General features: G+C 42.4%; 1 protein-coding gene across 2 annotated transcripts in view; it reads right to left on the bottom strand.

The window, feature by feature from the left end:
* The window catches only part of SEC24A (SEC24 homolog A, COPII component), a 49,851-nt gene extending 24,484 nt beyond the window's left edge, over positions 1–25,367 (bottom strand). Inside the window, exons 1-6 of one of the 2 annotated variants that reach the window (XM_084838923.1) lie at positions 25,173–25,367; positions 16,739–17,254; positions 14,918–15,085; positions 10,401–10,481; positions 6,774–6,925; positions 89–261 (exon numbers count right to left, since the gene is read on the bottom strand). In XM_084838923.1, coding sequence (XP_084695049.1) covers positions 89–261; positions 6,774–6,925; positions 10,401–10,481; positions 14,918–15,085; positions 16,739–17,254; positions 25,173–25,257 — 1,175 coding nt within the window. In that variant the 5' untranslated portion in view covers positions 25,258–25,367. The remainder of the gene's footprint in view (positions 1–88; positions 262–6,773; positions 6,926–10,400; positions 10,482–14,917; positions 15,086–16,738; positions 17,255–25,172) is intronic. The other variant, XM_084838922.1, reaches the window with a different exon arrangement.
* Between the last annotated feature and the right edge of the window lie 399 nt (positions 25,368–25,766).

Below are 25,766 nucleotides of genomic sequence, written 5' to 3'. Positions count from 1 at the left end.
AATGCAATTTTTTACATGTAGCCATAGTATCTTCATGACTCATGAAACTGAAAAAATCTATTTTTCAATAAATCTTAGTTAACCTTACTCTGGATTACAGTTGAGCTTCTGTATATCTTCATGCAAGTTTGGAACAGGTGCTTGCAAGGGGGTTGCGGGAAGAATATTTCTGTCTTGAAGAAGGTTGATAGGTCTTAATCCTTCTGGTTGAAGACTCAGTCCACCCACAGATGCAGCTAAGGTGTTTGTCCCCAAGCCAGACTAACAGAAACCAAATTATAAAGTTAGGCTGTTTGAATGGCATCCAAAATCCATTCACAGATACAGAGAGTGGGGATTTCACACATACTAATTGGATAAATATTACAATTTATTTAGACTACGTACACTACAACATATGGACACTCTGAAAGTGGAATATGAACTAGCTTGGGATAATGTTCACGCCAAGAGCTGAGCCTGATGTAAAAGGCCTCTTCTACTCCAGAAATCGGAAGTGATTTTTAAAAAAATGTACATTTCAATCAAAATATTCCTTTGATTGTATATTAGATTATTAACATTGACTACTGGTTATTAGAAAATAATTTGGGAAAGAATGGTGGAAATACAATATTCAGATGAATTATGTATTGTTTTCAATCATTTTAATTATTAAAAAACTGGAAGTGGGCCAGGTGATCTCTTTGAACCCACTGTAAGAATCCTAGTGAAGAGGAGAATCTAATTGGCTGTAAATGCATCTATAAAACATGTCCCATAATCATAGGGTGGGAAAGAGGAATTCAATCCAGGGAGGGAGCAGCCTCACCCCATGTTGCGTGGCTCCCCACCCTTTCATCAGATGGGTTCATGCGTAAAACAGCCCAAGGTATGGGTTGTTGAATTCTGGGTTGTCATGTTGTGTGAACCCAGCCATGCTAACATCCCATGTTTTGTTAAGCACAAACAACCCAGAAAGTGAACCCATGGTTTGTTGTTGTTTTGTGAACTCATGGGTTGCCGCTACGTGTGACCCCAGAACCATGGTTTGTTTTGCCATGTTACAGAACAGCAGGCAAGAATGGTAAAAAAACAAACAAACCACCAGCTGCTCTATATGCCAGCACTACAGTGCTGCAAAGAGATTTGGGATACAGGGAGGGTGCAGATGAACAAGACAGGAAAGAACCCAGGGACTGAGAAAACAAACCACAAATTGCTTGATCATTTGCCAGAGAAACACTGGGTAAGACAACAAATCACAGATTAACAATGGGTTAAATAAACCATGGTTTAGCATTATGTGTAAACCAGATCATCTGCACCAGAAGAAAGTGTTAGGTAGCAGTATTCTGTTTCTGCTGAGATTGTCTTATTCATCATCAGCTTAGTTTGTCAATTATTATTATATTATTATTATATTTATTTATATCCTGCCTTTTCCCCAATACTGGGACTCAAGGCAGCCTTACAATGTTAAAATTGCTACAATTAAAACCTATAAATAGAAATATAAATACAACTGTATAAAAGTTAAAAATATAATTAAATCATCAATATTAAAATTGTAAAGGTATTAAAACGTTAAAAGACAACCAGAACAACAAAAATGGTACCCATACGTCGCATTTTCCCAGGTCCAGACTAGTTATCCCCTGCTGGAACAAAAAAGTTTTTGCATGCCTACAAAAACACATCAAGGACGGTGCCACTCTCGCCTCCCTGGGAAGGGAGTTCCAGAGCCTTGGGGCAGCCACCGAGAAGGCCCTCTCCCGCATTTCCACCAGGCATGCCTGTGATGATGGCGGGATGGCGAGAAGGGCTTCCCCTGAAGATCTCAGGGCACGAGTAGGCTCATAAGGGAGAATACGGTCCTTCAGATAACCTGGACCCGAGCCGTATAGGGCTTTATAGGACATAACCAGCACTTTGAATTGTGTCAGGAAACAGACTGGGAGCCAGTGAAGCCGTTTTAACAAGGGAGTTGTATGTTCCCTGTAACCAGCCCCAGTCAGCAGTCTGGCCACAGTTCTTTGAACCAGCTGAAGTTTCCGAACACTCTTCTGAGGCAGCCCCACGTAGAGCGCATTAAAGTAATCCAAACGGGATGTAACTAAGACATGTGTTACTGTGGCCAAGTCAGACATCTCAAGGAACGGGCGCAGCTGGTGCACTAGCTTTAACTGTGAAAATGCACTCCTGGCCACCGCTGAAACCTGGGCATCCAGGCTCAGGGCTGAATCCAGAAGTACGCCCGAACTGCGAACCTGTGTCTTCAGGGGGAGTGTAACCCCATCCAGCACAAGGTGAATCCCTATTCCCTGATCTACCTTTCAAGTGACCAGGAGCACCACTGTCTTGTCTGGATTAAGCTTCAATTTGTTTGCCCTCATCCAGTCCATTACTGCTGACAGACACTGGTTCAGCACCCCAACAGCTTCCTTGGAATTAGATGGAAAGGAAAAGTAGAGTTGGGTGTCATCAGCGTACTGGTGACACCGAACCCCAAAACTCCGGACAACCTCCCCCAGTGGTTTCATGTATATGTTAAATAGCATGAGGGACAAAACAGAACCCTGAGGGACCCCACAAGCCAATGGCCAGGGAGTCAAACAGGAGTCCCCCAGCACCACCTTCTGGGTCCGCCCCTCCAAGCAGGAATGGAGCCACTGTAAAACAGTGCCTTCAAGTCCCATTCCAGCGAGGCGGCCCAGAAGGATACCATGGTTGATGGTATCGAAAGCCGCTGAGAGGTCCAGCAGAACCAACAGGGACACACTCCCCCTGTCTAGTTCCCGGCGTAAGTCATCGACCAAGGCGACAAAGCTGTTTCTGTCCCATAACCGGGTCTGAAGCCAGATTGAAATGGATCTAGATAATCTGTCTCATCCAGGAATCTCCGGAGTTGGGAGGCCACCACGTGCTCCAATATCTTGCCCAGAAATGGAATATTGGAGACTGGCCTATAATTATCCAATATAGTGCGGTTCAGGAAAGGCTTTTTAAACAAAGGTCTCACCACCGCCTCCTTCAAGCAGGCTGGAATTCTGCCTTGCCTAAGGGAGGCATTAACCATTCCCCTTACCCACTCAGCCAGTCCACCTCTGGCTGCTTTTATGAGCCAGGAAGGGCAAGGATCTAGAACACACGTGGTGGCTCTCACCTCTCCAAGGATCCTGTCCACATCCTCAGGCTGTACAAATAGAAAAGTATCCAACAACACTGGACAAGCAGGGGCCAAAGCTACATCCTCTGGGTCTGTATCAACTATAGCGTCCAAGTCAGAGCGGATCCGAGCAATTTTGTATGCAAAGTGCTGAGCAAATTGTTCACAGCGGGCTGTTGAGGGGTTTAAATTATCCTCTTGCAGGCTAGCGTGTAAAAGACCCCTAACCACTCGAAACAGCTCTGCTAGATGGCTCTTTGCAGATGCAATAGTGGCAGAAAAAAATATTTTCTTTGCTGCCCGTATTGCCACAGAGTAGGCCTTCAAATAGGCTCTAGCCCATGTTCGATCGGATTCACTCCGAGTTTTCTGCTAACGTCGCTCCAGTTGTCTTCTCACTCATCTCATCACTGCCAGCTCCCTAGAAAACCAGGGTGCTGGTGCAGCTCCACTTTGTGAGAGAGGACTCTCAGGAGCGATTGTGTCCACGGCCCTGGTCATTTCTCCATTCCAGAAATCAGCCAGGGCTTCGACAGAATCGCCTGCCGAGGCAACAGGAAAATCCCCAAGAGCCGCCAGGAAACCATTCGGATCCATCAGATTCCTGGGGCGGACCATCTTAATCAGCCCTACACCCCTGCAGAGGTTCCGAGTGCCAGCAAGTCTAAACCCCACCAGGTAGTGATCTGTCCATGACAATGGAACTATAGAGAGTTCCTTCACTCTCAGATCACTATCACCCCATCCACCACAGAAAACGAGGTCCAGAGTGTGCCCAGCAGAATGGGTGGGGCCAGATACCTTCTGGGACAGACCCATGGTTGTCATGGCGGACATGAAGTCCTGAGCCGCTCCCGACAGGGCAGCCTCAGCATGGATGTTGAAATCACCCAGCACAACAAGCCGAGTGGTCTCCAACACCAACCCTGAGACTACCCTGGCTAGCTCAGGAAGAGAGACTGTTGAGCAGCGGGGTGGACGGTACACCAACAGAATCCCTATTGTATCCCGGGCACCCACCTTCAAATACACACACTCGAACCCAGCAGACTGCGGGATAGGGCACCTGGTAAGGGGGATTGAATCACGATAGACCACTGCCGCTCCACCTCCCCACCACCTTTGACCCCCATCCGTATACTCTACGTAAGGTATTAAGGCAAGTCAGCGCTGCCACATTATTTTGCCAATTTCCCCTTATACATGAGTTTGTAACTCTCATGGGTAGCTTTCTGTCATAATAGCAGTTTCCACCAAGGTGTATATAGGGAGAGGAATTTCTGGCCTGTAAGCCAAATACAGCCCACCAGCTTCTTCCCAAGCCCTGCCTATTCTCCTTGACTCCAGTTTCCATGCTTCTCAGCCATTGCCTGGGGATCTGCTTATGTGGAGGAGACACTGCAGGGGAGGGGAGGCCCCGGGATTTCTGAGCCCTGCTCAGCTGATCCCCAAGAAACAGCTGAGAAGCAAGGATGCAGAGGAGTGAACTGCCAATGGATGAAGATCCACTTGAAAATGGGGGGGGGGGGCCTGAAAAAAGCAGACTTTAATGGTGCAATCCTATGCATGTTTAGACAGAAAAAGCCCCATTTTTTCTGTCTAAACGTGCATAGGATTGCGCCCTAAATGTGAGAGATGTAGGGAGGATCTAGAACAAAAACAGAGCTCAAAAGCTCTCTGCAAGGACTGAGAAGCAGTTCTTTTTTTTCACTTAAAAGTGTGGAACTCACTTTCTGACCTGCAAAACAGGGACTGGGTCATAACAGCCACTTTTAATCTGGCCCCAATGAGAAGGACCTGAAGAGTCTCAGCACTTTTTGTCAGTTATGCACATGACATCCAGCAGGCTGTAATGGTAATCCATCAGCGACCCACAGGAGAAATTCAGAAGCGGGAGGGGAATGTATGGATGTATGACTGAGTGTGAATGGGGTGAGGTGGGGTGAGGTGCGGAGGGGGCTTTGGTCCCACCCACTTTTTGCTTTGGCTTCACCATGCCCCAGAGGATGAAGGAATGCAGCCCTTGGGCTGAAAGGAAGTTCCCCACCTCTGGTCTTCACTAAGCCAAAAGCCAAATCAAGTGCAACACTGTGCAAACTGCTAAAAAATGGAGAGGGCATAACAGGGAGAACTCTGTCTCAATATGAACAACAGGACTGTAGACACACCAGAATTTTAGCAACAGATGGGCACAAATCATTTCAATTCTCCTTATTTCTACTCATGTTCCTCTGATGTGACACCTTCCCCTCATGCTATGTTTAGCTTGTCAGAGTGCTCTTTTGTTCAAATGGGCAGAGATGCAAGTGTTAAGATATTCCCAGAAGCCCTGCTTCTTGAGGTGTTTATATTTCCAGGTATGGTACTGTTTGGAAAAAGCACAGTTGGATGTCTTTCCACACAGTACCAAGGGCTTAGGGAAGTTACAATGTATGCTTATAAAATGTGATTTGCAAAATCACTCAGTAAGAGACTTGCCCAAGGTCACTTTGCAAGTCAGCAAACTTCAGAGCTGAGCAGCAATTTGAACTTTGTCTTCTGCAGCCGAAACCAACTTTCTCCACCACAGTCACAAGCTTCATACAGCAAACAGGTCAGAAGCCATCCTCACTGAAGTATCACCTTTCCCATTTTGCATCCTTCGCAACATCCGGTTCCTCAGTCATCCAAACAACTGTCAACATTCACAGTTGCTTCATTTTCAGTTTCATCTCTGCAACCAATGCTAACCTTTTTTCCCCCCACAGTCTGACTATCATTTTGGTAGACTACTATAACCCCCACCTTGCTGTATTTCTCCTTTTTCATCTACCCAGAATGCCTTGGCTAAGCTCATCTGTCATTATGGCCATAACCACCCCCTTTCTTGACTTCCTGTCATGCTTTGTACCTCTAATCTCCCATGCCTGATGGCAAGCTCCCCACCCAATTGCATCCTTTTCTGTACCCCTTTACAGTGCACACTAACCATACCCCAAATAAACAATTTTGCTACAATCTCTTTCTGCTCTTATGGCTTGTGCTATGCTGCCCATCTGAAGTCTAGCACAGCCTTCTATGCTCCTCCCTGAGAGCCACTTATTCAAAGCTTTTCCAAACCTTTAATGAGCTTCCGTCGTGCATTAAAAACGTGGCTGTTCAGGCAGGCATTTGGGGTGGGTTAGGGTATTTTAGAAAATGTTTTTATTGTAGAATTTTATTGTTTTATTGTATGTTGTACATCGCCCAGAGTGGCTGGGTGACCAGCCAGATGGGCGATTAATAAATTAAATAATAATAATAATAATAAAAACCTCCCTACTTCTTATACAATCTTATGTGTACCTCCACTATCACCTGACGTGCCCCTACTCCATGATCACTAGTTGTCCACCCACCCATCCACCCTCCATCTTATCTATCTAATTGCAACTGCAAGCCCACTGTGCAAGAACGTCTGTGTCCTTACGGTGGGCAGCACATTATTGATACTGAAAGCCTTCTCAATTATTAAAAATATTGTAGCCTTCTGAGCCATGGAAGATTTACAAAGTCAGCAAAGCCTTTATGGAAATCTATGGACTTCCATAATAGATTGGATTACATGGTCAAGTCAACATATTAGTAAGATTAAAAAAAGATTTACCTGAGAGAACTGCTGTGGTCCAGCTGGATACTGCCTTCTTGGTCCTCCAGGTGGAGATGCATTTTCGTAGCCTGGTGGCAGGCTGGGATATGCACTCCCAACATGTCTATTGATTTTAAGATTCTGAGGAGCAGAAGGGGGATGCGCGGTTGCTAAAAGAAGAATGTATTCATTTAAAGGCAAGCAATACTACCAGTACTCCAGTCTTAAGACATTTATATTTACCAATTTCAGCATCATTCATTCATTTTTATTCTTATTATTTATACAGCAATATTAGTGTGCATGCAACGTTACATAGAAATTCTACCTATTACCAATAGTCTACACACTGAAATTCAAATCAGCCACTTTTTGGACAGACATTTCTGTAAGACACTTGGTCTTACAGTTCAGTCTTAAAGCTTGCTAAAACAGCACTGTGCACTTAGGATGGTCATGCAGAAGCAGCAATTTTATTATAGCATAGCACTAAATGGAATCTTGAATGTTTCCATATATGGCCAGACAATTTTCATTAAGTGGTCAATAAAGAAAAAGAAACATATTTCAGTTCTTAACAATCCTAACAGAACTGTTTTATTGACAGCAGACTAGTGGTTTCTAGTTTGTCCAGCTGCCAATTTGTCTTTATGTGTGTGTGCTTTTTTAACAAATGGCTAACAGTCTCCTTAAGCAGCACTAGGAAGGCCAGCATCTCTTCTCGATCATCCCAGAGTGCAGGACACGGAATAATGGGCTCAAGTTACAGGAAGCCAGATTCCGGCTGAACATCAGGAAAAACTTCCTGACTGTTAGAGCAATACGACAATGGAACCAATTACCTAGGGCAGTAGTGGGCTCTCCCACACTGGAGGCATTCAAGATGAAGCTGGACAGCCATCTGTCAGGGATGCTTTGAGTTGGATTCCTGCACTGAGCAGGGGGTTGGACTCGATGGTCTTGTAGGTCCCTTCCAATCCTGCTATTCTATGGTTCTGTGTTTGTAATTCATATTTTAACTTACGTAGGAAAAAATGAAGACGTTATAGTCCTGCTCCATTTAACATGGATTCAGTATCCAGCCTATACTTTAAAGAATATTGCTAAGGATCTGTTATCAGATTGATTATGTCCTTTGCAGCCAAAGACGGAGAAGGTCTATACAGTCAGTAAAAACAAGACCTGGAGCTGACTGTGGCTCAGATCATGAGCTTCTTGTTGGAAAATTTCGGCTTAAAGTGAAGAACGACCACTAAACCATTCAGGTATGACCTAAATCATATACCTTATGAATATACAGTGGAGGTGAGGAATAGATTTCAGGGATTAGACCTGATAGACAGAGTGCCTGAGGAACTACGGACGGAGGTCCGTAACATTGTTCAGGAGGCAGCAACGAAATCCATCCCCAAGAAAAAGAAATGCAAGAAAGCAAAGTGGCTGTCTGAGGAGGCTTTACAAGTAGATGAGGAAAGAAGGGAAGCGAAAAGCAAGGGAGAAAGGGGAAGATCTATACAACTGAATGCAGAATTCCAGAGAATAGCAAGGAGAGACAAGAAGGCCTTCTTAAATGAACAATGCAAAGAAATCGAGGAAAACAACAGAATGGGAAAGGCTAGAGATCTCTTCAAGAAAATCGGAGATATCAAGGGAACGTTTTGTGCAAAGATGGGCATGATAAAGGACAAAGAAGGCAGGGACCTAACAGAAGCAGACGAGATTAAGAGGTGGAAGGAATACACAGAAGAACTATACAGGAAAGATCTTAATGTCCCTGATAGCCATGGTAGTGCGGTCACTGAACTTGAGCCGGACATCCTCGAGAGTGAAGTCAAGTGGGCCTTAGGAAGCATTACTAACAACAAAGCTAGCGGAGATGACAATATTCCAGCTGAGCTATTTAAGATCCTAAAAGATGATGCTGTTAAAGTGCTGCATTCAATATGCCAACAAATTTGGAACACTCAACAGTGGCCACAAGACTGGAAAAGGTCAGTTTACATTCCAATTCCAAAGAAGGGCAACGCCAAAGAGTGTTCAAACTACCGTACAGTTGTGCTCATTTCACATGCTAGGTTATGCTCAAAATCCTACAAGCTAGGCTTCAGCAGTATGCGAACCGAGAACTACCAGAAGTACAAGCTGGGTTTCAAAGAGGCAGAGGAACTAGAGATCAAATCGCCAACTTTCGCTGGATCATGGAGAAAGCAAGAGAATGCCAGAAAAACGTCTATTTCTGCTTCATTGACTATGCTAAAGCCTTTGATTGTGTCGATCACAACGAACTGTGGCAAATTCGTAAAGAGATGGGGGTACCAGACCACTTTACCTGTCTCCTGAGAAACCTGTACGAGGGTCAAGAAGCAACAGTAAGAACCAGAGATGGAACAACTGATTGGTTCAAAATTGGGAAAGGAGTATGACAAGGCTGCATATTGTCGCCCTGCTTATTTAACTTATATGCAGAGTACGTCATGAGAAACGCCGGGTTGGATGAATCACAGGTCGGAATTAAGATTGCTGGGAGAATTATCAACAACCTCCGATATGCAGATGATACCACCCTAATGGCAGAAAGAGAAGAGGATCTCAAGAGCCTCTTGTTGAGGGTGAAAGAGGAGAGTGCAAAAGCTGGTTTGAAACTCAACATTAAAAAAACTAAGATCATGGCATCTGGCCCCATCACTTCTTGACATATGGAAGGGGAAGAAATGGAAGCAGTGACAGATTTTATTTTCTTGGGTTCCAAGATCACCGCAGACAGTGACTGTAGCCATGAAATTAAAAGACACTTGCTCCTTGGGAGGAAAGCTATGGCAAACCTAGACAGCATAGTAAGAAGCAGAGACAATACCTTGCCGACAAAGGTTCGTATAATCAAAGCTATGGTTTTCCCAGTAGTAACATATGGCTGTGAGAGCTGGACTATAAGGAAGGCTGAGCTCCGAAGAATTGATGCTTTTGAACTGTGGTGCTGGAGAAGACTCTTACGAGGCCCCTGGACTGCAAGGAGGACAAATCGGTCCATCCTAAAGGAAATCAACCCTGAGTGCTCATTGGAAGGACAGATACTGAAGCTGAAGCTCAAATATTTTGGCCACCTAATGCGAAGAGAAAACTCCCTGGAAAAGACCCTGATGCTGGGAAAGACTGAAGGCAAAAGGAGAAGGGGACGGCAGAGGATGAGATGGCTAGATAGCATCACCGATGCAATGAATATGGACTTGAGCACGCTCTGGGAGAGAGCACAGGACAGGAAGGCCTGGCGTGCTATGGTCCATGGGGTCATGAAGAGTCGGACACGACTGAGCGACTGAACAACAAAGGATCTGTTAAATTTTTAAAAATAATACAGCATGTAAAGTTTCTAGCTTTATATAATGTATAATCTGCAGTGTATGTTCACTTTCTAGCCCTGAAAATAAAATTCTCAAAATCAGCCTCTTGAACTAAGTATTATCTATCTTCTTTTTTAACCCAAAGGTCACACAGGTATTTGCAGTGACACTGAACAGGCACATGGGTTTAGGGTGTTGGAAACAGTTAATTCCATTTATTTTACTTTAAGGCAATGGAACAGGCATTTTGCAAAAGCCATCAAGAAGTGGTAATAAGTTAGTAAACAAACTGAAGAAAATACATTACCCAGGAAACCACCTCCTTCTATTGTATCATAGTTGTTCTGGACCAATGATCCATCACTGGCAGTGGATGTAGCATCACCTGCTAAGAAAATAATCTATTAGAAACAAAGGCTTAAATCCAGTAATTGAGTAGAGTTCTTGCTTATTGGGCAGCTTTCCATTAAAAACCAAGTTTGTATGACACAGGCAATTTAATATTTTGCATACTGCCATTGTGCCCAGAATACATAGCGTCGCCACAGAAATAATCCCCATTATGGAGAGATTTTCTCAGCCTGGAAAGAATTCTTCAGTAATGTTACACGACAATTCTTCCAACATAAATATTGTAATACCAATAATTCTTCAGACTTTTCGGCAGCGTTCTTGAATAAGCAATGAGAGAAGATATATGGTAGGGAAGTCACCTTTAACAGAGACTCCTCCTGAACATGTTTTCTAGCAAAGGACCTTGCTTATACTGAAAATCATGGTTTGGTAAAATTGGTAGCTACCACTTGGTCTCTGTCCTAAAAAGAAGGCAGAAGTAACTATGATCTGTTAATAGTAATCCTACAAATCCAATGCATTCGTTTTATGGCACTTTTAAACAGCATTCACTTGGTTTAAGATGATACTAAGGGACAGCTACATCTGAAAAGTAAAGTTGCTGAAGCATATCCAAATACACTTGCAACCAGGATTTTATTACTCTGACCTATTTTGAAGTGAAAAGATTTCCCTTTCTTCCCTTCATATCCCTTTTATCAGACTAAATTAACATATTTCAAATGCAGCATTTGAACTAGATGGGCCATTTCTTAATTTGGAAGAATAAGAATGAAGTCACAAAATTACTACTGCCACTTCAGCTTACAAAAATAAATTAAGTCATGCTGTACAATCCTATGCATGTTTACTTGGAACTAAGTCCCACTGCACTCAGTAGGGCATATTCCCTAATAAGCATTTAGTATTTCAGATTCACAGAAGTGAAGTGACTATTTTAAATACAACATCCAAATTATCATTCCTTTTTATAGTGAACTCCTTTCTAAATTTACCACAGCATTTGTTATTAAAATGACTTGATCTGTGTTTGCTTCTCTACTTCTACTCAAGGAAAAATAATAATAGAAATAAGTATCTAGGAATAAAATTTACTGGTGTTCTCCTTAGTATCTTCAAGAAGAGAACACTGACCAGACCATTAGGTATTTATATGCATTACTTGAATGCAGTAGCCTGCCAAGACCATCAACAGTTTTAAAAATAATGACAAGGGCTAAGATTGAAAGGTGTCTTGCAAAGTAGAAGGGTGTTTTCACTGACACAAGATGCCTTCCCTCAAATTCTGCATATTCCCTCCTCCCACACTTTTCTGGAGAGTCCCCAGATCTTCAAGAGTAGATTTTCAGGGTGTGCAAGAAAGACCTATTGCACAAACAGAACTCCACTCACACTTCTTTGGATCAAACCCAATATCAGTCTCTCCTCTAATCTTCCTATTGTTGCAAGCTATTATACTTTTATTTCAGAGTCAGGGATACTACTGTTTAAAAAATAACTTATATTTAATACTGCAATACACATAATAAATTCACTATTCCACTAAAAATGAAACATCTGAAATGCTTCTATATGAATTCTTTGGCAAGCTACCATGCTGACTCAGTCACTGTTATGACCATATGGAAAATGCTCATGATGGCATGAAATGTCAATAAGTCCAATGGCTTATGTTAATAAGAATGTGGGATGTATAGGAATGATTCGATTGCAGTTTGCAGGGTGCATATGAATACGAAGCGTGTGCAAAAACCTCAGATGAGGCACAAGCCTCAATACAAAGTGACTTGCATCAGAAGCAGTCCTCCAGTTTGGTCTTCAGGCTTCAGAACCACCTGGGAGATCAGAAGGCCTTGGTCCACAATCTTTCAGTTCTTTTCTTTACTTTTTCTAACCAGTTTGATACATATAAACCCACAAGCATCTCCACAAAATGGAAAACACTAACAGCCAGATGGAGGCAGCTCTGCAAATGACAGCTCTGGCTTCTAGTCATGGAATGACTTTAGCAGAGCTTGCCTTTTTACTTCAAATTACAATGCTTTTGAGAAGGATATAGAAGAGACATCAGAAGCTGTTCCAGTGTTTTCAGTTCATTGCTGTTTGTAACTGTATGTAGCAGCAGCACTTGGGACCAGTAGTTGGGCAATGCCTGCTGTCCCCGTGCCTATTCAATGGATGGCTGATGCTAACATCACCTATCAGGTATGGAGAGTTCTATAGAGCCTCTACAATCTGATAAAGCTCTACCAGCACTTTTCCCCTGGGTGCCAGTACAGGGGGGCTAGGGCACCACCTTCCTGCTAAAAGGAGTGTCTGCTGGCAATTTATAATAAGGGACCACCAGCTCCAGGAAACCAAGTGGTATAGATGAGATGTGGGAGAAAATATCTTGCTGCCACTCCTGCCTTGTCTCCCACTCCTCTTAAAGTAAACTATAGTGATGAGCTGGGCTTCTCAGTTCTGAAGCAGAGTAGGGTGCTGGTGCTCTCAGGGCTTTACAGGCAGGTAGAATGTATATTTTGCACCAACCACAACTCTTAATACCATGTGTGTGGGAGAAAAGGCGTCCCATTTTTTTTTTTTTAAACCCAAACCTTAAGGGTTCTCCTTGCACAAAAAATCTTGCACCTATTCTTTTGACATTCTGCAGTGAACTTACCTAAAGGCACCTCTGTCTTGCATGTCATGTTCACAACAATTGCCCAAAAGAGTACAGACAAGGTGAGGGCATTTTTCTTTTTTTAAAAGCTCAACCTTTAGAGGCACCTAGCACAAACCCCTCACAACTATTGGCAATTTGACAGGCTTCATCGGCTCAGAAGGGCCACTATGCCTGCAAATTACATTCAGTTTTGACAAACAACAAAACGTTATAAGCATTTGATGTTACTATTGGAACCAATGGGGATGACATCAAAAGCTTTGGAAAACAAGGCAAGGCACTGCCTCAGTTTCAAGGCAAATCAAGATATAGTCTGAACTGCTGAACCGAGCCCTTAATTGAGCAAGCGATGCATGTGCGCGCGCGTGCGTGTACATTCTGAGTGAATACTCCTAATATCAGAAATGCCAACATTCAGAAACCAGTAGAACATTTCAACCTCCTAGGAAACTCTCTTCCTGACCTGAAAATTGCCATTCTCCGGAGGCCTACCAGATAGGGACTCCAGTGTAGAATAGCTGGATTAGAACTAATAACAATGTTTGATCCTACTCATTTGGGTCTGAACAGAGGCAATGGTTTCCTGTCCCACACTGCAAGTGTTAATTTACTTAGCTAGGTCAATTTTGTTACACCTATTACTGCTGCTGTGAATGGTCACTATGCTTATTTTGCATGCATTTAAGCTCTAACTGAATTGTCAGAGGCTGTACTTTTTAAACCTTCAATGCCATTTAACTCTATTTATAAACATGTTTTCCCCTACACCTATGTTCAGCCTTTGCACACATCAGAAAGGGCCCCAATTCAGCAAGGATCAATTCAGTGGCCAATCACTTTGACTCAGGACCACATCAAACACTTGCTTCAGAAAATCCAAATGTTCATGTCTCCCCATTGACTAGAATGAAGAAAACAAATGGCTATATGGTGTTTTTGTTTTTTTGACAAAATTAGATTAAATTTGCAGGTATACTAGTCCCTTCTAAGCGGATGAAGTCTGCCAAATCTCAAACAAATAGGTGCAGGGGTTTCATGCAAGTAACCTTTGCATTTTTTTTTTTTTTAAGGGAACTGCCTATAACAATTTCTTGGGAGAATCAGATGAAAACTGCAGGCATGGTTGCCCATTCCATCCATGCCTGCCATGTTTTAAACAGATAGGTGCAGGAGCTTTTGTGCAAGGAGTCTTTTAAGTCTGGGGGCTTTCAAAAAAGGATTCACTTACCTGCTGTGGTGTTTGTGCGCTATCTGTATGAAAATGGTACCACATCATAGAGGTACCCATAGACAAGAAAGCTGCAAAGCTTTAGAAGGATAGGTGCAGGGACTTGGGAGTTTTGTTGAATGAAGCAATTTCAGGGAAATTTAAGGACACAATCCTATGCACGTTTAAACATGTTTAGACAGCATGGCTAGCTGGGGAATGCTGAGAATTGTATGACATTTTTCTATCTAAACATGCATATAGGATTGCACCCTAAGCACTTTATCCTTGATGGAGCACTTCGGTTCAGGATTCGTCTGAATCCAATGCACACCCCTTGTATATTTATCTGCCAACTGAGGGTAACAATTCATGGAACACTTCTAGTCCACAAAAGCTTCTGCCTTAATAAATATGTAAGTCCTTAAGGTGCAACAAGACTGGGTTTGCTACTAAACAAGTTAACATGGCTCCTCCCTGAATGCTTTTATAGTAACATTAAATGAATTCAAACCAATTCATCATTCCAGTTATTCAGATACCTGTTCCTAATTTTAACCTGCTCCAAGCGAATTTTCTTAATAAACCAATTCTTTACCTTCTTGCATATTTGTTGAGTTCTGTACAGCTTGGGGTGTAATGCTTGCTGGTGGAGCTGTTGGGGGAGCCAATGGCTGTGTATAGGCGGGACTTCCAGCTGGAGGAGGTCCTAAAGGAGGCCTGACTGGAGAGTATGTTAGCTGATTAACTGGTAGAGGAACAGAACCTGCAAGAACAAACCAGAATTTAAAATCAATATAAATCCAGTTGAAGTTCACCTATTTTACAAAATTTTCACATCAGTTTATAATGAGCAAGACTTAGCATAAAAAATGTATTTGGCTACCTATATCACCAGGTATGGTTCTGTTCATTTTGTTCCATACAAGTGCACCACCTCATTCTGTAAGCAAAGCCATGGATGAGGTAAACCCATTCATTTTGACCACAATGCCACAAGACACCTAACAGAACATACATTTGAATGGTGCCAAGTGATTATTGATCCGACATGCTCCCCACTCCCTTCTCCCAAATGACCAGGAGGAATAAACCAGCATTCAATTTCACTTGCCCATGTTACATGAGAACCATGAATCATGGGTTAAAATAAACTCTTGTAAATTGCTAAACAAGCCAACTACAAATACTGTGTTGTTTAGCTGACTTGTTCAACGAACCAGAGTTTATTTTAAAGCACAATTCCTGGTTTGCACACAATGACAAGCTAAGAATCAGCTAAAGCAAGATGGAATCCTGGTTTATTCCTCCCCTAGTCACACAGGAGGAGGAGCAGGAAGAGGAGCACTCAAACCTAGCACTTTGTGTGAGCTCCTTGCTGATAACGCAAGTAGTGCTAAACTATGGTTTAGTATGATGTGTGAACACAGCCAGTAGCAACACAATGAAAAACTGCCCCAAAATAATTCCTGAAATAACCATAGCACAATATGTTTAAGAATGGATGAATGCTGAGCATATACCATTAAACAAAGTATCAGATACATTAAAAACAAACGAATTATGCAAGGTGATCCTGGATTTCAAAGTCTGAACATAACATGAAGATAGGACTGAAGGCTTGGATCCAGAAAGAAAAAGTGACTACATTCGATTGACTAATTAAACATTCAGAAAAGCCAAATCCTGTGGAGGTTAAAAAATGCTTTGGCTGATTCCCACTGGGATTCTGGTCTAATCTATTTTAGATGCCCCTTATTCATAGGGAAAACTGCTTTCCACTGGGGAAATCAGCAGATTTTGAATCCTTGAACTTTTAATTAGTCAGCTAAATTGCTGGACCGCTTTTTCTTCTTGGATTGGATTAAATTCTTCAATCATATCTGCACAATTATCTGGAATTTGGAATATAGAACTTTCAATGCTTCAAGTTTCTATGCTACTTTATGAATATTTTTGTTGTTTATATAACTGCATGCACGATACTGCTTAACATATTCTCATTATGTAATCGATAGTTTTGCAGCATTTTGATTATTGGGAGTATCAAAAAATACTACTCAACATTAAGTTGATGAGTCTCCCTTCTTGAGTTGACGTTTCCCCCTTGTTCTGGTAATATCTTCAGGAAGTACAACATGCATAAGCACCTGTATTTATTACACTTTCAAAACTCATTATTTGTAAGTATGCTGTGATTTTAAAGGGCTGGACTCACGAATACTTGGGATGAGTAATGTTCAGGAGTCTTTGCTACTCAGAGTAGTATCCAATGTTAGTCCTACATAGAGGAGAGCCACTGAAATGAATGGAACTAATTTAAGTCTCATTCATTTTAATGGCTCTGCTCTACATAGGACTAACACTGGATACCACACTTGGATATAAAAATATATATTTGAAGATTTACTTTTCTTACCTGGGTTTGTATAGCTGTTTTGAACTGGAGAAGCCCCAGCAGAAGGAACATGAAAGCTTATTGGTAGATTTGTATTCCCTGATGATGACAACGGCTGAGCTGCTGCTGTGTGTGCAAAATGGTTTGCTTGAGAGACCATTGTTGGCTGATTCAAAGGAGTCTGCCCATACTGCCAGTTTGAATGTGCTAGTAGATTAACTCCAGGATGAAAGCTACCAGGAGAGGTTGATACAGCAGCTGAGTTCTGCAACGGAGGAGGCATTTGGGCAACAGGTCCTGGTAGTGCTGTTGCCAATGTAGTAGATCCAACAGGGGTTCTACTAAGAGTCTGCCCAGGTCCCTGGTAATTACCAAAAGGTGAAACATTCTGAGTTGCACCATGGTTATAAAGTCCAGGGGATGTAAGCAGAGGATTCTTTGTTGCCATTTGCTGAGCATACGTGCCTGGGACCAAAGAACTGTATCTCTGTCCTTCTTGTAAGTGTGATGAGTTCATCAGAGGACTCTGCACAGGACCTGGGAGGTAAAAAAAACAAAAACCTCTTCAGTGAATATATACTGAAGTGTATGTGTGTGTGCACGCGCATGTGTGTGTGTGTAACAAAATTTGCCTGAAAACCCAAATCAGACTAGAAGAGAAAGCCAGTAGAGAAAAGCAATAACATTCCTGAAAGACACCCACCCACCCCCCAGCACTGTGAAACAATTGATGGGGGAAATCAGTTCACAGGATTGCCCAGAAGAAACGGAGGGGTGGAGATAAGTTGTGCCAATTGCCTGCAACACAGGTACAATACAGGAGATACTTGGGAGTGTTTTGCAACAATTTTTGTTGATATCTTAATGCAGCTGCTAGAGCTCCATATTTGATCAGAGCAGCAACAGAAAGGGGGTATTTAACCTTTTCCCCAAAACTGCTTCCTTCCCCCCAAATATATTTTTCTTCTCAAAGGGGAAAGGACAACTGTACCTGACATCCTTTCTCCTGCAAATGGGAAAGCAGATTTTGAGGAGGCTGGCCAGCTAGGAAAGGGTTAACTTTCTTTTTTTTCCACATCACTGCTCTGATCATATTCAGAACCCCCTGCAATTGCATTAAAATGTAAACAAACACTGGCAGAATATGTCTCCTGTGACACAACTAGTTTGGCCCCAAGTTGCCAAGAGGCAGCAAGGGAAAACACCACATTCAAGTTAATTTGCATCAGCCATAGGCCCTAAACACAGTTACAAACAAATGTAGACATAAAACAAAAACACAAGACAGCTGCAAATAGACAAAATAACAAATAATTGCAAGAATAATTCCCCTTACAGAAATTCCATATCAAATATCATCACGTTGATCCAAACGACAATCAAGCACACAAGATTTAAGAATACAAGCATGTTTTAGTCAACACCAAGGTAGACGTGATCACTGTCTACCTTGCTTGTTTTAATAATTAAAAAACAATTCTTCCAAATCTGACCAGTTGCCATGGATTATTTTCAGTTAGGAGAGAAATTTGTTCCCAATCTTCACAGTTGTGGAACAACTAGTAAAAAGTAATGTACTCAGTTCCTCCACTGCCACAAATGCAGAGATGTAAATTAAAGGGGATACCCCAATATTTCTAAACAAGATCTGCAGGAAGTATTTTGTGGAAGAGGAAACCATTTCTCAATGCAATTGTTAATATCAGTTAAATAATTTTCAACACGATGCGGGTAGTTAAAAATACCAAGGGACCATCTTCATGCAGTCCTCCCATCCTGCAAGGCAGTTTATACTGGATTTATTCTTCTCTCAACCTGCTTTTAAACTCCAATACTGCAAAAGCTGCACCACTAAATAATCCACTAAAAATTATTTGATCTAAACATCTGTGCAAGACTGATACCATGTGATTTTTATTTATTTTAAATATTTCTTGGCTGCCTTTCAGGCTGAGCTGATTTAATTGGCTTAGCTGGATTGTGTCCATTCCATTAAACAGATTTTTGAGTCTATTTTTGGTTCTATATATTAACTTAGTCCATTTGAAAATAAACTAATGCACCCACAATTCCACCAGGAAGTATGCTCATTTCAGCTCTCAGAAAAGCTGGCATACTTTTGGGCAGGGGAGGATGCCCAGAATAGTTCTAAAAAATTATTCAGAGAAAACTCAAATTGAGCAGATCCATACCACCCCAAATTTTGGCTTAACAAGACCTGTGGAATAATTTGGACTAGACATTTTTAAAATAGGGCAATCTGTTAGCCACCATAAGTCCCCTCAAAACTTAGAACTTCTAGTGCTGAGTTCAGCTTTTAAGCATTGCATATTCCTGTTCCCTGAAGAAAAAAATCAGATCCTAAAAGGACACAGGTTTATGTTTAATATTTTTGAGATGCCAACTACACATCATTGATTAATAAAGAATACATAGAGTTTATAACGATCTTTTTAGACCTACCCAAATATGAGAAATTAGTACCAGATCATCTGCATATGTAATATAGATACTTTTCCAGTACAATGGGAAAAAGAATTGGTCACCGCTGAGTTCAGACATTTTAATTTATTTTATTTCACTGGTTTCTATCATGACTTTCCACTGAAAAAATGGCACTTGGGGGAGCTTATTTATGAAAAAGTAAACAGAAATGGAGCAAGAATGCAGCCCTGTTTTATCCTCCTTGTACCTGGGATAGTGTCAGTTTAGAAAATAGCCGCTGGAAGATCTAATTTTTAGACAGGTAACAGTAAAAGACTAATTGCAACAACTAACGATCTAAGCTGGTGGACAATAACTTTTTGCAAAGTTTCTCCCCAGGGGTACACAAGTTTTGACTAGCTGTGGCAGAAAGGACAGGCAGGGTCTCTACAGATAAAATGTGGGTATTTAAGATGCCTCTGAAACTTGTGACTGCAGGGTCAAGCCTGCCTCCTCTTTCATAAGGGTGAGAACCGGGGGTCCACAAATGACCTTACCAGCTCTCTACTGGCAAGCACATTTTTAGTCTGGCAGGAATACCCTTCACCAGAGCCTGGAAGGAAAGAGCCTCAGGGAAACTCATTTCTGGGAGAAGGGCAGGAGCTGGTGCCTGCAGATATAGTGGATTTGAGATGCATTCAGAAGCAAAAAGTGGCTTTCAGATCTACCAAGGCAGCAAGCAACCCCTCCACCACAACTCATTTACATATAATCTGAGCAAGTACAAAACACCACAAAGAAGAATCAGCAGGGATTTGTCTGCCCTGTATGAAGGGATTTCCCATGATCAGAGATAAAAGCAGGGATTCTTAGCAGAGAGAGGGCAGGGCCTGGGGGTGGGATCCCCATGGACTAGATGGGGAGCTTCCATGAGCCAGAGATTCCACATCCTTCGTGTAAAGGAGGTACCAAAAACCATGCGAATGACTGAGGACCACCAAAGTGAGAGCATCCAGAATGAGAGAAGTATATTCCCGCTGGGTTTACCCTTGACATCTAAATAGAATGAAAAGAGTCACTAGAAAAAGATTAAGTAGAGGGGGAACATCAGTATGGGAGTTTGTCTCAAAGCAGCCTCTGAATAAAAAAAAGGTATACGCAGATCAAGATTGGAGCCAGAGTGGAGAAATTTCAGTTTTTCATCTTAACTACCAGCTCTTGCTTCTTGAGTGTTCTGGACTTTCAGTTTCTGTTTCTCTGACTCAAGTCACATATGCAAACACACAGGGCCAGTTCTCATGTAAATTAATTTAATCCCATGATCTGCTGTGCAGAAGCGAGAGTGAACAAACATGCTGCCTCCTGCACACTTCTGCTTTTAATCAACAACCTACAATCAGCCAGGTCATAGGTTGTAAGCACGACATGCGAACCTGGAGTGCTGGGTTGTTTAGGGGCTAAACAACCCAGTGGTTAGGAACCCGGCGCTCTGAGTTCACACATCACAATCAATAACCTACAACATAGCCGATCACAGATTGATGATTAAAAGCAGAAGTGAGCAACTCACTCACTCCTGCTTTTACATGGCAAATATGGGTTAATTAACAGTTATGTGCGAACCAGGTCACAATCTACTTAGAATGGGCATTGTTCTTGTTTGTATGGTGGTGGAGCGGGGCCAAGCAAGGCAGAGAAGTTGGGCCAAGCAAGGCAGAAAGACAATATACCAGGTGGATAAAAATTAATTATTTAAAATAAACCAGGAAAAAAACATTAAAAAGTATAGACAGATGTTTTGATGTTTAAGAAAATGTAAACACTAAGCTTCTCTTAATATCTAAGTTAACATTGAATAAACTGGATATAAACATGTTAGTAGTACCGTTACTATCTAAACTGAATCAACGCCTCTACCAGATATATTGAGATAAAGGAGGCTTTTCTATGGAAATGAAGAACCAATCTGATCATTTCTCAAATATGTTTATAAATGTTTACCCTTTATCTACCTACCAAAGGCATTGCATTTTCACATGATGAAAATCAACTATTCTAGTCTGCCCAGTAAGTCTCAAACCTTGGTTCAACATGTCATGGGTATTTCATTTTTGTTGGCTACTTTGTTTCATGAGGGCAAGGCTGGACTAAAACAGAGGAGCATCACTGGAAAAAAAAAAAGACAATGTAATTGTCCATTTATGCATCTTCCTGTATTTCCATATTTAGGCTGCAATCCTATAACCACGTGCCTCGGAGTAAGCCCCACTGAACTCGATGGAACTTATTTCTGAGTAAATATGTATGGGATTGTGCTGTTAACCTCAAACTGGTCATAAGAAAGATCTACATGCAAATATTTTAAAGGCATTTCCTGTATAGGTAAAATGTGATAGCATGCAAATATATACAGTGAGAAAAAGAGAAACAAAGTCTGCTCAAAACAATGAAAGTGTAAATAATACTCTAGTTGTAAATTAACATGGTTTAGTGGTCAGCTCTGCACCACTGTCCAGGAAATACATGTAAAAGTTTTAATGGGAAATTTGATTTAAATCTTCCTTTCTTCTTGCAGACTTAAATAAGTTATTTAACTTGCCTTGATTTAAATCAATCCATCCAGACTGCAGCTAGTTCATCACACTATGTGGAGACACAGAGTGGTCTCCTTGTGCCAATCCTGAAATCCTAGCACCATATCCAATGCTCTGCTGTACCCTTACAGCTAACCGTAGTATCAAGGAGCACATCCTATGACACCAGTTTATTACACAACCAGTCCTGAGGTGGCTTCTTTTGATGCAACAGTAAGAATTTGAGTGATCTCCTAACTCTACACAGCAATGCCCATAGGCTTTTCAGAATCAAAGCCTCCTACTTGTGCACATGGAAAACACTGGCCACATTTGGAAGCCTAGATTACAGAATTTTCACCTAAAATAACAGCTTAAATTTAAAAGAAGCTCTGCACAGAAGCTCTTCCTAACATGGGGCAATTACCAAACCAAAGTACATTACACAAGCGGGGAATATAGCCTTCAAATGCTATGACTAAAAATACACTTTGATACTCAGAAGCTCACAAACTGGGCAAAATGTCTATGAAATCTATGAAACATACTTGGGAAATCCTTTATCCATAGCTATCCTAACACAATTAATCTCTAGATTTCCCTTCCCCAACCTGGTGCCCTCCAGGTGTTTTGGACTTCAACTCCCATCACCCTTAGCCATCATGGCCAATGGGCAGGAATCCTGGGAGTTGTGGCCCAAAACATCTGGAGGGCCCTTTCCTGTTTTGGCCTGCTCTAAAATTTCTTCATTATTCCATGCAATATAAGATTAAACCCATTAATCCAGATCTGTACATTTTTAACAATAGTGCTTTCTTACTCCAACCGGCAGCCTACTATCTGCCTATACATTGTTCTATTTAGAGTGCAAGTTGTTCAGAATAAGGGCTGTCTTTATGCTACAAAAGCTGTCCATGATGTTGGTAAAACACAAGTCACATTCAGAATCCAGTATCATCTATTCAAATATTACTAAGAATCTCTTATAAGACCAACAAGTTTTAGATTCTAATTCTATAAAAACACACTTTTAAGATTACCAGTTTAACTGCAGATATTTAAGTAAAAATTATTATTCAAACCTAAACTTCAAGTGCCTCCCCATGTTACAAATGATCACCATAATGCCCACATATACAAACCAAGTTTGAAATTATGACTGAGGCCTATGCTACAGGTTGTTTCAACTAGGTGAAGATATTCTCAATACTACACTGAGTTTGTATCTACATTTTCCTCAACTATTACAAAAATAAATAATGATTTTAAAAGGAACAAACCATGCACAAGTTTCAGACACTGTTTAGAAAAGTACTGAAGTGACGTACTTCTCTAATATTATAAGTCCAGACCTTTGTTTAACATTTGTAAACTGCCCAGAGAGCTTCAGCTATGGGGCAGTATAGAAATGTGATAATACTAATAAATAAGACATAGTTAGAACAAGATTACCATGTTAGCATCTGGCACCAATAGTTTAAGTTTGTTTGTCTATTATATTTATATCCTCCTTTTCTTCCATGATAGAATACAAGATGGCATACATAAGATTCCAAGGTAATCTCCCATCCAGGCACTGACCAGACCTGTTTAGCTTCTGAAAGGTGACTACTTCATTTGTCTTCAGACCAGACCTGAGCATGACCCAGTTCACATGTCATAATGGCAAATCATGGGTTATTTAACCCACAATTTATGGGGATGTACATCGCTGCAAGCCGCTTCTGGTTTCTGTAAGCAACTTCCAATGATGGCATGCTATCCTGGGCTGATGGGTTGTTTAGGGGATAAACAACACAGCGGTTAACCCATGGTTTGTTGTTGGGTTAACTGCTGGGTTATTTAACTGCCAGCATAGCATGCAAACAGACCCTAATGTAAACTGCAGTACTTGGCTGCTACATACATGGTGTGATAAGACAATCATCCACACCTTCAGAAACCATGGTCAGGTACTATGGACACACACTTCTCTCCTGCCCCTCCTCCAGTTTCACACTGGCTTCAGTACAAAGATCCTGCTTACTTAAACCAGAGTTCCCCTTTAAGTCCAAACTGGGGAAATGACAATGTCAGTGAACAAACCAGAATAACTGATATTAAACTAGAGTTCCCAAGTTCTGACAAAATCAGGAATTCTATTTTAATGCAAGCATCAAAGCCACTTCATGAAGGGAAGCCAGTGCATGATGGGAAGAGGGGAGGAGCAAAGAAAGGGTGCACATTCATGTCGCTCATCCACAGCTTCATAAACCAGATTGATCACCCAAATGCAGCCAGAGTCTTTCACTGTTCTGAAGAACAGAACTCTGTGCCCATTCCCATAGGTTCAGTCAGTACTTGGAACCAATGAAATCAGGAGGGAAACAGTTCTCCTATCTAATGTGCCTTCCTGACAATAAAATTCCTAGAACTGGGGTGCATCTTGTAGACATATAGAAAGTATCTTCTGTCAGCCCCATCCAACAGCACAATGGACTAGATCTAAAGGTTGCTTACTGCTTTGCTTCACCCAGAAAATATCTGTAGGTGTACACGTGGGTGAAGGAGCATAGTTCATACAGTTCTCCACCCAATCTCGGGTGACAGTTTTGCTCCACAGCAAAGAAGCAAGAATTAAGCAATCAGCCAGATAAAAGAGATCCTATGTTACACTTACGTATCCGAACTTACACCAGCAGTTCATAGCCATGAATCCCTTAGATTTTTTGTAGCAACTGGAAGCTACTACATGTGAACCTCTTCACACATCAGCACTTTCTTTTCACAACTGTGGGGTATGTAGTCTGAAGAAGCAACATCATACAAGCAATCGGTCCACTGACTGTCCAATTGAGAACCTACCTTAAAAGGGTACACGGCCAGTTTGCTGTACAGAACAGCCACTTGGCACTTTTTCTCTAACGCCTATATAAAACTTTGGGAACATTAATCCAAGGAGCAACGTTTCACTTTAAGTGTAGCCCCAGGGGCCTATATACCTCCAACCTTAAAACACCAACCTGTACCATGAAATCAAGAATAGTTATAAAGCCCAGCATAAAAACTAATACTCGTCCTCCTCCTCGCACTTCCCTATTATTCACTCGCTATTACATGACCAGAGACTTCCAATCAGGGATCCAGTCGGGAAAAGAAGGAAAGGCCTTAAAGTCTCCGGTCTCGGTCTGGACAACAGCGAGGGAAATCCTGTGGCCAAAAGCCAATAACCCACAGTGAGACAACCCGTCCAGCCTCTCCCCAGGGACAGCAGGCCCAGCTATCAGGAAAACCGAGAGGCCAACTCGGCGGTCACCACCACGCGCACGCACCCTGAGGGCCGGCCGGCCGCCCGCCTGCCGTGACACCGGCACCCTCCGCCTTGCGCCGCGAGGGCTCTACTCAGGCCCTTCCCACCGCGCAAAAGCCACTGGCCGCTGCCCCTCGGACCCCAGCGGGCGCGCCCGGGCCTCACTCACCGTTGCTATACGGGCGCTGCTGCGGCTGCTGCTGCTGCCCAGCCCCGTTCTGACCGCTGCACGCGGGTCTCCCCGGCTGGGCCATGGCGGAGTCGGGAGAGTCGGTGCGCGGGTGCCTGCAACTGCTCGCCCAGCGCCAAGCCCAGAAGGGGAGGCACTCGCCCTCACACCGGAAGGGACTGGACAAGGCCGCGCAAGCGCTCTCGGTACACGTGGCACTTCCGGGACGGAGCGGCCCGCGGCTGTGGGCGTGGCTTATGGCTACAGCGCCGCGGTCCTGGCGTGCAGCATCCCAGAGCCCGGGCCCGTGTTTGAGCCAGGCTCACGGAATCCATTTTCGATGTAAAAGCGACCCATCGTATTTCTGAACTGCTAATACATAACGGAGGGCCTCTGAAGGTGTGCAGAGTGAGCTTTCTTCATCCCAAAAAAACTCGACCAAGCGTCTTGTGAATGTGAGAACGTAAAAGGAGCCGTGTGGGATCAGACCAAAGGTCCATCTAGTCCAGCATTCTGTTCACACAGTGTGAGTGTAGACTGCTTTTGTGCTTCTGGGCATAAACAGTTGGGTACAGTGTCTTTCTCAGAAAAATA

The sequence above is a fragment of the Heloderma suspectum genome, chromosome 2, assembly GCF_057233095.1.
Source record: "Heloderma suspectum isolate Gila_16-S chromosome 2, 16-S_ref, whole genome shotgun sequence".
Lineage (NCBI taxonomy): Eukaryota > Metazoa > Chordata > Lepidosauria > Squamata > Helodermatidae > Heloderma > Heloderma suspectum.
The sequence above is the reverse complement of the archived record's forward strand: the minus strand, read 5'-3'. Positions and strand labels throughout refer to the sequence as shown.